This window comes from Narcine bancroftii, chromosome 1, assembly GCF_036971445.1.
Source record: "Narcine bancroftii isolate sNarBan1 chromosome 1, sNarBan1.hap1, whole genome shotgun sequence".
Classification (NCBI taxonomy): domain Eukaryota; kingdom Metazoa; phylum Chordata; class Chondrichthyes; order Torpediniformes; family Narcinidae; genus Narcine; species Narcine bancroftii.
This window is the reverse complement of record NC_091469.1, coordinates 39,503,359-39,518,677: the sequence shown is the minus strand read 5'-3', so window position 1 is coordinate 39,518,677 and position 15,319 is coordinate 39,503,359. Positions and strand designations below refer to the sequence as shown.

At 37.8% G+C, this 15,319-nt stretch overlaps 1 protein-coding gene across 16 annotated transcripts in view; it reads left to right on the top strand.

The window, feature by feature from the left end:
* Positions 1-15,319, top strand: part of cntln (centlein, centrosomal protein) — a 608,473-nt gene that overhangs the window by 70,452 nt on the left and 522,702 nt on the right. For 15 of the 16 annotated variants that reach the window (XM_069924314.1, XM_069924366.1, XM_069924387.1 and 12 more), the window contains 2 exons: positions 8,420-8,554; positions 9,344-9,514. In XM_069924314.1, the coding sequence (XP_069780415.1) occupies positions 8,420-8,554; positions 9,344-9,514 (306 nt within the window). The remainder of the gene's footprint in view (positions 1-8,419; positions 8,555-9,343; positions 9,515-15,319) is intronic. The other variant, XM_069924283.1, reaches the window with a different exon arrangement.

The window sequence follows — 15,319 nt, the reverse complement described above, 5'->3', positions numbered from 1 at the left end:
CAAGCATTGGTCACAATATTTATAAAACATAAAAAGATATTAAAGGTGAAGTGTACTGAGTGCTGGTTCTAAATTTCATTGGATAATCAGCAAAAAAGCCACTTCAACCAGCAAGAAAGTTCAAGTACATGGGACTCTAGTTATTCTAGTTCAGCACAAATTATGTTGACTTCAGAAGTTTTTTAAACTATCCTTGTCCACATGACAGAGTATGCTTTCAGATCAAATAAATTGTAGTGGGAAGGATATGCAACTTGGCATCTTCTCTTCTCCATAGGCATTTCCTCAGGACGAGCTTCCACTCCAGTTCAGTAGACTCTTAGGTGACTTATGAGGCCATAGGAGGACCTGCAGACTCTGTCACAATTTGGGAGGTGGTACACTCCTTCCACGATTTGCACTGAACATCTCTTGTGTTCTTAGCGAATGCCATTCCCAAATGTTTATTCTCCATTTTACGTGGGTATCTCATAAAGTGGTGGGGATGGTTGCCTTTTTACATTCTCGTTCTTCCATCAATGGATCTTGTGCTTTGACAATGGTTTGAATAGATTATCTGTTTCATGAGTCAGGTTCTGGGCATAGGATTGACATAGGCTGCCCATATAATGAATACAATGCAATTTGGCCCTCAGTGCTGTTGGTCTGGAAGAGAATACTGATGATTCATTTATACTGGTAGTAGATTTTGAGGATTTTACAGTCAGCATTGATATACCTCTCCAGGGCTTTGGGATGTCAGCCAGCTCAGGTTTCAGAGGTATATAGGAGAGCTGGGAACATTGATGGTGAGAGGTCAGGAAAAGGAGATTAGTGGAGGAGTGAATCTGGCTGGATGTGAGGTTGAGAGAGTGAATCTGCATTAGGTGCAGAGGAGAATGTAAGGTGAGAGAGGGTGTGAAAAGTAAGAATAGAGCCAAATAGTAGACAGCTTTAAATTTCTTGGGATAAACATCTCCATTGACTTGTCCTGGTCTGACCATGTCAATGCAATGGGTGTGAAAGTGTACCAAATGCATGAGGAAATTTGACATGTAATCAGTACCATTAACTTTTGCAAGTACATAATTGAAAACATCCTTTCAGGGTGCATCACTACATGGCTTGGAAATTGCTTTGTTCAAGACCTCAAGAAGCTGCAAATGGTTGTGAATGTGGCTCAGGCTATCATACACATCACCCTCTGCTCCATCAACTCAACTCTGTATCTCCCGTTGCTTTGGAAAAGTAGCCAAAATATTAAAAGTCTCATTCCACCTGGCCACACTCTTCAACCCCCTCCTGTCAGGAAGAATATTTACAATTGTGGCATCATGCATCTCCAGATTCAAGGACAGTTTCTTTCCTATCATTTCCAGACTCCTGACTTTACCAAAAATTGTCAATTATATTGCATTTATTCTGTACCAACTGATGTGCCTCTCTAAGTGCTTTTGTGCTATCTTGCAAGTTGTACTGTGTGTGAGATATCTACTGGTCTGCTCACAAAGCAACATCTAGCACTGCCTCTTGGTGCACATGACAATGAATTTGTTCTTGCAAAAGAGGTGGTGGATGAAGTAATGTTTGGATGGAGGGTGGGGAGCAGTCAGGAGGCTGACAATTGTAGTTTATATGATGGTCTTCAAGGAGCTGCGATAAATTAAACTTTTTAAGTGAAAAGGTTCTAACAGGCACTTTTTGAAATTTTGTATAATTTAAAATATAATTAACATTGAAAGTGGTTAGTAGGAGTCAGTGGCATTTTTTCAGTCTTTTTTAGCTATTTATAGTGCCCTCTATAATGTTTGGGACAAGGACTTTTTTTTCCCTTTATTTGCCCCTGTGCAAATTTGTAATCATACATTTCACATGTGATTAAAGTGCACATTACTGAAATTTATACATGGTCAAACTAAAATATATACAAATAACCTTGAATAAAATATGGAATGTGCACCTGGAACATAGCAATGGTATGTATATTAAAGTAGTCATTTTTAGTATTTTGTTGTATATCCCTTGCATGCAATGACTGCTTGAAGTCTGAGATTCATAGACATCACCAGGTGCTGAGTACCTTCTGTGGTTATGTTCTGCCAGGCTTCTACTGGAGCCATCTTCAGCTCCTGCTTGTTTTGAGGGCTTCCCCCCCTTAAGTCTTCTCTTCAATATATGAGTATCTGACTTGGCCTTTCAAAATTAGGTGACTGATCTAGCCATTCAAGAATTTTCCAGTTTTTAGCTTTGAAAAACTCCTTTGTTGTTTTAGCAGTATGTTTGGTATCATTGTCTTGCTGTAGGATGAAACATTGAGTTGAGTTTGCAGGCATTTGGTCATACTTGAGCAGATGAGATATTTCTATACACCTCAGAATTTATATTGCTATGGCCATCAGCAGTTACCAGTACATCATCAATGAAGATAAGTGGGCAAGTACCTGTGGCAGCCATACATGCCCAGGCCATAATACCCCCACCACCATGTTTCATAGATGAGGTGGTATGCTTTGGATCTTGGACAGTTACCTGTGCTGCTTTTATGCAGAGCAGTGCCTTGATGCATCGTCTGGAGGCACTGTAGGTGGGGCAACTGATGACATGGTGCTGCCCATCATAAATGCACGATAGAGCAAAGGCTGTCTTCCCTACCCATAATCTCCCATGCAGCTGAAACTACTTTGTGTTTCCCAGCACCATTCCAGCTGTGTGGGGGATTATGGGTTTGGAAGACGGCCCTGAAAGCTGAAGCAGCCCGGTGAGGTGCCAGAGTGGCCTGTGGGGCTGTTATAGCCCGCACCAGCTGTCCCCTAACGGCCCCCGCCGGCTGCCCCTGCCCTGAGGGGGTCATGGAGAGAGATGGGTGTGAGATGGGTCGCCGGCTGACAGCATCATAGCATCTTCATCAGCCCACCCCAAGCCAGCCCCTTGGAGTGGTAGTACATTCATGCAGGATGGCGAAGTGCAGTGCTCCGCCGCTGACCCTTCCCCTGAGAGGGATTGCAGTCGGTGCCTTGGTGCCAGCCAGGAGGTAGGTCACGGAGGTAAGTCTCCTGTCATAGGGGGGGAGAATCTTCGCCTTTACACTTGGGTTTTTTGACTGTATGAAAGGGCCTATTGACATATCCACACCTGCCTTTTGCAGAATGTTTCTGATCTGTTGAACAGGTGTTTGGGGATTTTTCTTCATTATGATGAGAATTCTTCAGACATCAGCAGTAGAGGTCTTCGTTGGCCTCTCAGTCCCTTTGTGGTTACTGACCTTACCAGTACGCTGATGTTCCAAGCAATTGATTTTGGTAAGCCTAAGACTTGGGCAATGCCTCTCACTGTTTTATTCTTTTTTTTTCAGTCTCAGTGACTCTTTGACTTTCATTGACACATCTCTTGTCCTCATGTTGAAAAATGGCAACTGCAGACTGTGAAGTCAAATGTCCCAAAAATTATGGTGTCCTGAAATGGAGGAACTATGTATAAAAAGTGTTGTAATTTCTACATGGTTAAACCAAAATGTATGCAAATAACCTTCAATAAAATCTGGAATATGCCCTTTAATCACATGTGAGTTGTTTGATTGCAAATTTAAAACTGTGGAGCACAGCTGCAAATAAAGGAAACATCTAAATATTTAATTTAGACATACAACATGGTATCAGGCCTATTCCGCCCAATCACACCCAATTGAACGACAACCCTTGGTACATTTTGGAGCATGGGAGGAAACTGGAATCCATAGGGAAAACCCACGTGGACGCGGGAGAACATACAAACTCTTTACAGACAGTGTGGGATTTAAATTCCAGTCCCAATAACTGGAATTGTAACAGCATTGCACTAATTGTGACACTAACTGTGGCACCCAAAAGTGATATTGTTGGCAATGGAAAGAGCAGAGGATTGTTATAGCAAATGTATCTTTGTCCCAAATATTATGGAGGACACTGTTTAATCAGGCAATTCACTGGCAATGGAATTGACAGTGATTAAAAAATGTAGAAAATTCCTTTTCAGTTTTTTAAAATATAACTGGATATTCACTTTTAAACAGATCAATTTTTTTCATTGTAAGTGAAAATCATAAACAATTAAGTTCTAAAATGCCATGCAATTGTGATAGTGTATTGAACATTTTATATTTGTATTTCTGCAAATGTGTGAGCTGAAACATGAATTGTAACTTCACTTCAGAAAACTGTGCATTTCATGCACCATTTTCACTTTGATTGCTATTTGTGGCCATAGTGGAAACTCCAGGTAAATCAGATTAGAGAATATTTGTTTAATTAGCAAGTACATATGGTTGACCAAGCTGATTGCTTCTCTATGTTTCTTTTCCCTATGGTATATCCCTGGTCCCAACTTAACCTTGCTTGTGATTGTTGTGTCAATTGGAACACATGGGCTTGAAATCACAGCTTACAACTCAGTAGCCTGCTGTGTCAGTATTTGAAAATTTTGCACCCCCAGTGTTTTTATTTTCAACATCTTTGCACAGTTTGCAGTGTTTTTTTTAACCTTTTAATTTGCATGTTGCAGCATATTTCCAGATTACTGAATGCAGAATGATCATCTTTTTGATGTTGCTTTTTTGAAGCAATTGCAACTAAAATAATTCTATTTGTTCCTTAGATTTTTGTTGTTGCTTGTCAAAGGATTTTTTTTTGTTTAGGCTTTGTGGGAAGTGCGCAAAAACCACCTTAAACTTTATCAATGTAAACTTCTGATAGTGTAAATATTTTTAAATATTTACCAAGCCAAATTATTTACTCTGAATTTGACTTCTAATTTAGTTTTCATTCAAAATATGATTTATGTAAAATGCCAATATATAGATTTTAGTGCAGGATGCCACTTGTTACATGATTCCTGCATTTCTACCCAAACACCTTTAATTAATTAGTTATGTGTTGATGTGCTCACTCAATTCTAAACACAAATCTTAACATTTTTAATCTTTATCAACCTTTCTGGATTTAAAAATCTTTGAAATCACGTTGTCAATCGGTATTAAATTCCCACCAGATTATCTTGTAAAATTTGCTCCAAATAGAGATAAAACCAGCATTTTAAAAATCTTTTTAAGCAATTCTCCCCTTTGGCAATTAATGATGTCCCTAAGCAATATCTTTGTCTTCTACAGGTGTTTTAGACATTGAAAAATGCTGTTGCATTTTTGAATTTAATTAACAAATCAAAATGAAATAAAAATCATTGTTTTAAATGCATGACGTTTAATGTTTTTTGGATTGAATTCATTTTGATATTTATTCAGTTCTGAGGTAAAGAATGAAGTAAATTACATGAAATATATAGAATTGATATACTTTAAGATAAACAGGGCAGACGCCATGGTCTCATTGGGTTTGGAATGGGCCTTTTCCATTGTAACCTTCAAGTTTGCGCCACCAGAATCCATTTAAAAAAAAACTTATCACATGCAACACTTTTTATGGTCCATCGAGTGCTTAAATGGATAATGATTGTAATTTTTGTGTAAAATAAAGAGGGAAGAAAAATAATTTCATTTATCACCAAGTACCATATATTTCGGCATATAAGTTGACCTCCATTTTTCAGCCTAATTTTAAGGGTTTTATGGTATATCCAGCATATAAGTTGACCCCCATTTTTCAGGCTGTCCAAGCCTCTCAGGAACAACGCAAATTTTTTTAAGACACTTCAATCGCAAGTAACAAAGCTGTAAATTAAGTTAAAAAAATCCTCAGCCTACCAGATAGCAATGGCAATAGTCCATGGAGTTGGAGCAATGGCATCATGCTCTAGTGGGGAACAGAAACCCTACCAGGCAGAAACTCTACCAGGCAGCAGCGGTGACAGCCCACTGAGCTGGAGCTCCTGGTGGGAGCAGGAACCTCTGCCTACTAGGCAGGAATAGTGACAACGACTTTGGGGTTCCAGGTAGGAGCAGTTATGCCGGCGCCCAGCGGTGGGGAGGTGTTGGGGAACGGCGGCACCGGTGAGGGGAGGTGCTTCCAGCATTGACTTGTATGCCGAATTGATGTCAATTTCTTTTTCGGTGAATTTAAAGACACCAAAGTATATCGGGCATTTAAATTGACCCCCTATCCCCCTTATTGAGAAATTTTTTAGGGTTTCTTGACTTGATTTATATGCCAAAATATACAGTAACTCTGTTCCCAAGTAACAACATTTTTAATATCTTTTAAACAATTGAATAAACTTGATGCTTGAAATTATTAAATATTTAAAAAAAAATAATAATTCAAGCCTCCCATTAGTAAAATTGGGTACCCCGTGAATCAATGTGCTTTGTTACAGTCTTCAATTTCAAACAATTCTTACACATTTATAACCATCATGAATTTAGCTGCATTTTATGTTTTGATAAAATGTAACACAACCAGTTTTGATTTCAACATTGTAACTCATTGAAGCATTTCAAGTATGTGTTAAGAGATAGTCCCTTGCTCAGGGAGTGTCCATCCACATGGAGTGGTTGGACATTAATTTCTGTTCGTGGTCAGTCAGCTTGTGCAGCTGAAAATGGTTATTTACATTCTTAGTGGTGTTTCAAATTGAAAGTAAGAGGAAGAATCACCTGAGACTGCTTTTAGGCAGCCTCTAGTGTCTGGTTGCACTGCAGCAGTGTCGGGCTCACAAGACTTGTCAGAATATGACTGTGGTTAGAGATCTGTGCAGTTCAAGGAGAAAGAAGAATAAAAGAGAGAGTATTCTTTGGTAAAGGAGAGGCTTGCTCTTTAGGCTACAAAGTGAGCATTTCTATAAATACTCATTGTGTTAAAAGCTTTAGATTTATTGTATTTGATGGATGAGGAAAGATCAGCAAACCAGAATTGAAGCATCCTTGTCATTTATATCAATGTGTTTATTTTTAGTAAAGCCACAATTTTTATTTAGTGATTTTAGTTAAGAGCCCTGAAATTCTAGATATTATGTTAGAATTTATGTAAATTGTTAGGTGATTTTTAATTTGATTAGGATTGGAGAAAGAAAAACAATTGAACATAGTCTTTGTTGTATCCTGGTACAGAAACAATACAATAATGAATTGCAGTTACCCCATGGAATTAAATTGTTTCAAGACTCCATTAAGCTGATGCCCTTTAAACTACAGTCCCATTATGACATTAATAGAATAGTGTTCTGTAGGTTGTAATTATCATTATTTTCTTTTAAATGTAATTGCAATCCAGGGTCAAATGCTTTTGTGGTAAAAGAAAAACACATTGTCATGAGATTATAACAAAGTCATATGGAAGTAGTGCCATAGGATCTTTTTCATTCCCCTGAGAAGACAAGGAGTGCTTTGGTTTAATATCTCATCAGAGAAGCAGCGCAGCAGTCCCTCGATACTGCTCTGTCAGTCCAGAGTTCTGAACTTGGACTTGAGCTTGAATTTTCTGACTCAGGATGAAGCCATTGTGTATATATTAAAATTACATTATAAAACAATTTTCAATATGGTGCTCAATATTTTATGCTGAACTTTATTCATTACCATGTGAAGGGATTCATTCTTTGCGAGAACTCAGTTTCACTGCAAACTGAAAAACAGGCATTTCTGACAATATTTAGAGAGCAAATATCACCTGTGGATAGAAAATACAATTAAAATGTTAAAGTTGGTAGTTCTTCATATACTGATGGTGCATGTACCAATTTGAGTGACCAAAATCTGCATTTGAATATCATCCACTGGTACTGAAATTACTATTCTCCATGGGGAGGGTGAACTCCATTCTTGTCTTTCTGCCCAGTAAAGATTCTACTGACTGTTTTTAGTATTCTTTGTCCCATGTTGCCAGTTGTATTTAATTTGAACAATCTCTCGTTGTGTAAAAAAAATAGGCTTGTCCTGCACCAAAGTGCTGAATGTTTATGATGCCTTAAATTATTGAAAACAAATTCATTATTGTATAATCTGCATTTGGGTATCTTGCATAAGATAAATGCAAAATAAAATTAGATGGAGAGCAAAATTATCTTTTATCATTGAGATATTTAAAAATATCATTTTATAGCATATAAGAGAATCATGCATATCAAATACAGGTGAAATTGATTGTTACTGTAAATACTTTTATATGTCTTATAAACACTTATATGATATACCTATTCATTTTATGATATTTAGTTCTACCAATGTTCAGAGTTTATCAAACCTGTTTGGGGCAGGTTTTCAGTAGGAAGTTAAAGTAATTCCTTTAAAAAGACAAGTTTCAGTTTCTATTCATTCAGGCCTTTCAATGTCAGTTATGAGCTCAGCCATGTTTTATTTGAAGATATTGTTGTCACAGTCACTATTTACCAAAGGCAAATCTGATTAGAAAAAACTTCTTTAATTGTTAATTTTTTGAAAAATATCATGACTGTCATTATTGAAGACTGATCTCATTTTGAAACACTCCTCTATTTTCTTTTTAATGCCATCAAATAGCAGGTTAGATGTCAACAGAAAGAAATAAACAACTTAATCCAGCGGAAAATTGCTGTCGACGAAGACATTGTTGCAATGCAGAAGGAAGTGACTGACTTAAAAGAAAAACTAAAGAATAAAAAACAGGATTATAAGGTATATTAGTTCATGTATCAAAACATAACAGTTGCAGGTTTTGGGAGTTTTATTAAGCTTCTACAATTAGCATTGTCCTATGTTATCTGTTTCATTAGGAATGTCAATGTAACAAAGCAATACCGTATTTATTTAGACTGCTTAGTACTATTTATTCTTGATTAATTTGTATCTGAAAATGTTTTTTAATAGATTATATTACAGATTTGGCTAGATCTTATTTATTTGGGCTGATAATATTTGTCATTGAAGTTGGAGCTGCTTTGTGACATTGTAAATGACACATTTACAGAGAAAATGCCTTGGGTCTTTGAAGCACTTTTTAAAAAAAAAATTGTGGTTTTACACTGAGTGCAAAACTCAGAGAAAGCATGTTAAAAGCTAAGAATCTTACCATTATAACTTTCCAGATAAATAGTTAATGATGGAAATGGAGCAATGAAGTAGGAGTGTGAAGATGTGGCTTCTCTTAATTAGATTCTGATGGGACTTGCATTATTAATTGATAAGGCCAGTGCCTGAAAAATTGTGTCTTTGTGGGTCTCAAAAATAGCTGGGGACAGCATCAAAGGCAGTTTGATCAATTAATGGGCTCTTGTAAATGTGTTCTCATCAAAGCTGTCATTCAAGTAAAATATGACCTGTCTACCTGCAGGAAAAGAGACCAGGAGAGCCAACAGGTGACTTCACATATCAATTATCTAGGGTTGCTGGATGTGCAAAGCTAGAAAAAATATTTACTTGTTAATTCTCGCATTGTTATTTGATCTGTTTTGTGCACTTGTACAGGATGCTAAGGAACGTGCTCAGAAGAGCGAGGAGAAAAATAGCCTGCTTCTGAAAAATCTGGAGGAAGAAAAGCAGGGATTAAGCACACGCTGCTCTGACCTACTAAATGACCTGGAGAAGCAAGCAGCCCAGTGGAAGGAAGAAAAATCTGACATTGACTCCAAAGTAAAGGTAGGAGAAGGGGCTCTTGGCTAAGATTTCACAAGACGCTTTCATCTGCATTGAGTTCATGGAATTTTCTTTAATAACAAGTCACATAGTGGAATGTACCCCATGGGCCTCATGTTCATTTAAATTCATTCACTTAAAACCCATAGCTTTTAAAAAATTAATACTGCAAAGTGGAAAACCAACTGAAAATATTATATTAGAAATCACACATGTCTCTTTGTTAATATAACATGATCCCATTATCATTTCATCTCTACAATATTATTACTTCTAAGGCAATAGAGACTTTCCCAAGCTACTGAAATGTGCAGCTCAGTAACTTTTCCTCCTGACTTACCATATGTTTGAACTCCACAATTCACATTCACAAAGCTTAATCTTAAAGGAGTACAGGTACTAGATCTAATGTTTAAAAGATGTTAACCTCTGTAGTTTTGTCACATGCTCAATCCCTTGTGAAGAGTTCGAAATAATATACTCAGTTGTGTGAGGAAGTGAAGCTGATATTGCATTGTTTCCTCATCCTGAATTGCATTCTGGGCAAGATGAATGAAATAAGGCTAGGGTGGCCACAAGTCTGGATTTAGACTGGACCTTCCGGCTTTTGGAACTCTGACTGGCGCCACCTCAAGCCAAACATTAGTTTGTCCTCCATTTGGGGATGTAGGCCATACAGCCCCAAATGGAGGTCAAATTAAGGGGCAGAATTCACAAAAAGGGAAAAGACACAGTACTTGTCTGTCAATTTACAGCATCCCGGGGACTGATGGCCATGTGCAGTCATGTTTCTTCTTGCGTGCATGCACCAGCTGGCACAAGCACAATGGATTTCAGTACCAGGATCGGGAACATTTAGGTTAGGGCGCAGGCACGTACTTGTGATGCGAATGATTATTTATGACGATATTGAGTGGAGTGTGTAGACTGTGATCTTTGAAGGAGAGTGAGTTACTCAGTTTTGATTCAATTTTGAAATGCTTAAAGAGAAACATTTATTAGAAAAACAAGACTTTTATTGGTATTTGCAGATAATACGAATGATGTTAACAGGAGAGTTAAAAAATGTAATCAAGACAAGTACATGTTTGATACTATTTTTTAGAGCATATAATTCAGATAATGGCAATAATATAATTTCAAATGTATGTGGTGTGTATATAAAGGTCTGTCAAATCTTAAAACATACTCAACTTCATGCATTAAAACAAAATGGGGACAGGAAGGAGGGATGCCTTCTGAGGAAGAATGGAAAATAATATCAAGCAATGGAGTGTACCATTTCACAGAAATGGAGTGAGTTTGGGTGGAAAATCCTAATAAGACACTTTATTACACTCTGCAAATCAGAGTTGAATTTGTGGAGCAAGAATGGAACACACCAGGAATGTATTTTAATGGAGTAAATTGCTCATTATGGACAGAATAAGGCCTTTTGACCCACTTGGTTGATGCCAGCTTGCAGCAAAGAAAATCCCATCAGTTCCATTCCTGCTTCCTTCATTCTTTGAAACTTTGCCCTTGATCCTTTTGCAGTTAGTTATGCACAGAGGCAAATTAATTTTCCAGTGCACCTTTGGAGATAGTATATAGTTTTGCTATTTTTTGGACAGCAAGTGCTGGCCCAGCTTTGCAAGTGAATTAATTTTCCAAAATTTTGTGCATTTCTTAATAAACATTGTTACTGGCAGATGTGATGGCATGATTATCTACCTGTCTTCCTATTCTTTGCAAAAAAGGCTTCAGGAGAGAAATATTTTACTAAATTATTATGCAAATATCAAGTGCAACAATTGTTTATGTCTTTTTTTTTAAATAGGAAGTAACATTGGGTTCCTTATTTTATTCAGCAGTAATTATAATTTAATTGAATTTTCCAAAAATGATGCAAACCTGTTTTGGATGTGAGGCAATAAATGGGAAGCCTCAAGTTTGTTTGAAATATATTTCAGATCCGTTGGGGAATTTACTCATCTGGTACTACCAGTGTGGCCTCCTGTACATCAGGGAAACAGGACGCAGATTGAGCTTCTGCTTAATTGTACACCTTTGCTCTGTCTGCTGCAACAGCAACGGCCTTCCAATGGCCAGTCACTTCAATTCCACACCATATTACCACAATGACATGTCTGTTTCTGGCCTCATGTACTGTCTGGTAGGTCCTACACAGAAATTGGAGGATTAACATTTTATATTTCGTCTCAGCAGTCCACAGCCATGGCATCAGTGTTGACTCCGATTTCCAGTAACTTCCTCCCTTGGTTCTCTTGCTTTCTCTTATCCTTTTGACTCCTTTCCTCCCCCACCCCTTCCCTTTCTTTCTTCAATCAGAGAGCATCCTTTTCAGTCTTTGTCCACTTCCCCTATCACAGTTCCTTTTTCTTCTCTCCCTTCCCATATCACCTGCTAGCCTGTGCTCCTTTCCCTTTCCCTCCCCTCTACCCCCACTTCCTTATTTAGTTGTTTGCCTGATTTTTGGCATACATGAAGAAGGGCTCAGGCCTGAAACATTGACTCCCTCTTACTTTGCATGGGCTGCTGAGCTTCTCTAGTATTTTTGTGTATTGTAATAGTTCAAATTGTATTTAATTTTACTTTTGTTCCTTTGTAGTAATCCCAGAATATATTGTTTTATAATTTTATTCAAAGACAAAGGAGAACATGTAGGCTCGGAGTCAGAGGAAGTAAGTGAGTTATTAAATTAGTACTTTGCATTGATATTCTCCAAGGAAAAAGACATGGAGGACAGTAATTGGGACCAGAGTGCAGGCAATGCTAATGTGTTAGGGCATTTTGAGATCAAGAAAGAGGTGGTGCCAGGTCATTTGAAAAGCATTAAGGTGGATGTCTCCGGGCCCTGATATATCTCAGATTTTTGACAAATGCAAGTGAGGAGATTGTAGGGACCTTGATGAGGATCCTTATATCAGGTAAAATCCTAGAGTAGCCAATATTGTACATTTGTTCAAGAAGGGAAAGAATGATAATCTAGGAAACTATCGCTGGAGAGATTTGCATGAGAGATAGGTAATGCATTGGAGAATATATTTCGGGACAGGATTTACAACAATTGAAGTTAGAACATCTATAGTATGGAACAGGCCCTTCAGCCCACATATCTGTATCAAACATGATGTCCAAATCAAACTCAATCTCTGCTTCCACTTGCTAGATAACCCTCCATCCCTTTCATATTCATGTGTCTACAGAATTTAGAATCCCTTTAAATGCTACTATTATATTTGCTTCCACCATTGCCCTGGCAAACCATTACAGGTATTATTTTAAAATTGTTTAATTTAAGTGATAATGTTGCCAAAAACTGAGAACTGCACATCAGTTATTGTTTTCCCTTGAACTTTTTTTCCACTTGGTTTAGTATAACTTCCCCTGTGCTTTTATTTGATGCTTAATTTCTCTCCCCTTTTTGTCCCCCAATATACCCTCTCCCTTTTTAGACATTTCAAACAAATATAACATTTGCCATTTACTTCATAACATACAAACTAGAAATTGTTTTGCCATGAGAGAATGTAACAAAATTGAATGTGCAACTGGAAAGAAATATTGGAATTCTCAAAATTCTGTGCATTTTCTTTTGTAATTGAAAACATCAGGGCCCAAGAAATTGTTCCACTTGGCAACTGAATTTTAATTTTTTACCTAAAGCTAGAACTTCATTCTTTTTTTTTGGACAAAGGATAGGGCAACAGATATGTCAGCACACAATAAAATTTAGTGGTGCCAGAATCACAAATAGGAAATGCACATATCCCTGATGCTCAATGATTCATATGCCAATCTCACTTGGCTTGCTGGACATGAAATGGAAGAACATTATCTCTTGAAATCTTAAACTTAATAGATTTGCAAGCAATTTGTCCAATGCAATCCAATAGTTTTCACAGACACCCCTGTAATCTTTGAAAAGATGAATGATGTATTTCAGCTCCTCAGATGCCCAAGGTATGAGATGGTCATAATCCCTTCATAAGTGCATATCACAACATAGACTTGTATTGGGGGATCTTTTTAGATCTTTATACTTCCACAAGATAATTAAAGTACATTGTGTATTATGGGTGCACATCTGGCTCTTTTTATTTCTAATGGTAACAATGCAATCAGATATAGAACATTGAACACAATACAGGCCCTTCAGACCTTGATGTTGTGGTAATCCAAATTAAAAAAAAAAGTACTAAACCCTCCCTACCCCATAACCCTCAATTTTTCTTTCATCCATGTGCCTGTCTAAGAATCACTTAAATGCCCCAATGTTTCAGTCTGCACCACCATCCCCGGCAAGGAATTCCAGGCATCCTAAACTTCCCTCTGGTGTTTGTTGTTCCTGCCCTGGGAAACAGATGCTGGCTGTCTACTCTATCTATGCCTCTCATAATCTTGTAGACCTCTATCAAGTCTCCTCTGCACCCTCTCCAAAGCTTCCACATCTTTCCTCTAATGAGGTGACCAGAACTGAACACATTACTCTAAAGTGTGGTCTTACCAGAAATTTGTAGTTGCAATATGACCTCTCTTCTGCTGAACTCAATCCCCCAATTAATGAACCCCAGCATCCTATAGGCCTTCTTAACTAGCCTTTCAACCTGTGCGGCGACCTTGAAGGATGTATGGATTTGAACCTCAAGGTTCCGGTTCCTCTGTTCATCTACATTCTTAAATAACCAACAATTAACCTCGTACTCAGCCTTATGGTTTGTCCTTCCTAAACTCATCACCTCACTCTTATCCAGGCTGAACTCCATCTGCCACTCTTCTGCCCATCCTGTCTATATTGTCTTGTAACCTTTAACAACCTCAGGTCCATCCTCCAACCTTTGTGTCATCTGCAAACTTACTGATCCATCCTTCTACCTCTTCATCCAGGTCATTTATAAAAATCACAAAGAGCAGGGGGCCCAGAACAGATCCTTGCAGCACTCCACTAGTCGCCATCCTCCAGGCAGAATATTTTCCTTCCACTACTACTCTCGGCTTTCTTCCTGAAAGCCAAGTTTTTTTATCCACACAGCTAATGATCCATGCCTTGTGACTTTCTGGATGAGTCTCTTGTGGGGGACCTTGTCAAATGCCTTGCTAAAATCCATGTAGACCACATCTACTGCCCTACCCTCATCAATTTCTTTTGCTACCTCTTCAAAAATCTCAATTAGGCTCATGAGGCATGACCTTCCCTTCACAAAGCCATGCTGACTATTCTTGAGTAGACTGTACTTCTCCAAATGCTCATAGGTTCTATCCTTAAGAATTCTCTTCAATAGTTTTCACACCACTGATGTTAGACTTACCGGTCTGTAATTCCCATGATTCTCCCTATTACCTTTTTATAAACAAGTTGACTATACTTGCCCTTTTTCCCAATTCTCTGGCACCTCCCTTGTGGTCAAAGAGGATTCAAAGATCATAGCTACTGCCCCAACTATCTCTTCTCTCACTCCCCACAGCAACCTGAGGTATATTGCATCTGACCACAGGGACTTATCAATCTTGATGTTTTTAATATATAATATTTAATTTTTCATTTTTAAGTATATTTAACGATTAACAATTATACAAAACACAAAACATCAAGAAAACCCCACTTCCCTACCCTTTCTGTGAATATCCAATTAAACAAAGTAAAGGAAGAAAAAAGAAAAATCGCATTGTCAGAGCATACAGTGAAACACATTGAGATAGAGATGTGTTATTACCTCAATGTTATATTCTTTACAGAGATCTATTGGCTAGCTAGAAATGATCACATCCCTATGGTGGCATCAGTGAAGTGCCTATAAGGTTGCA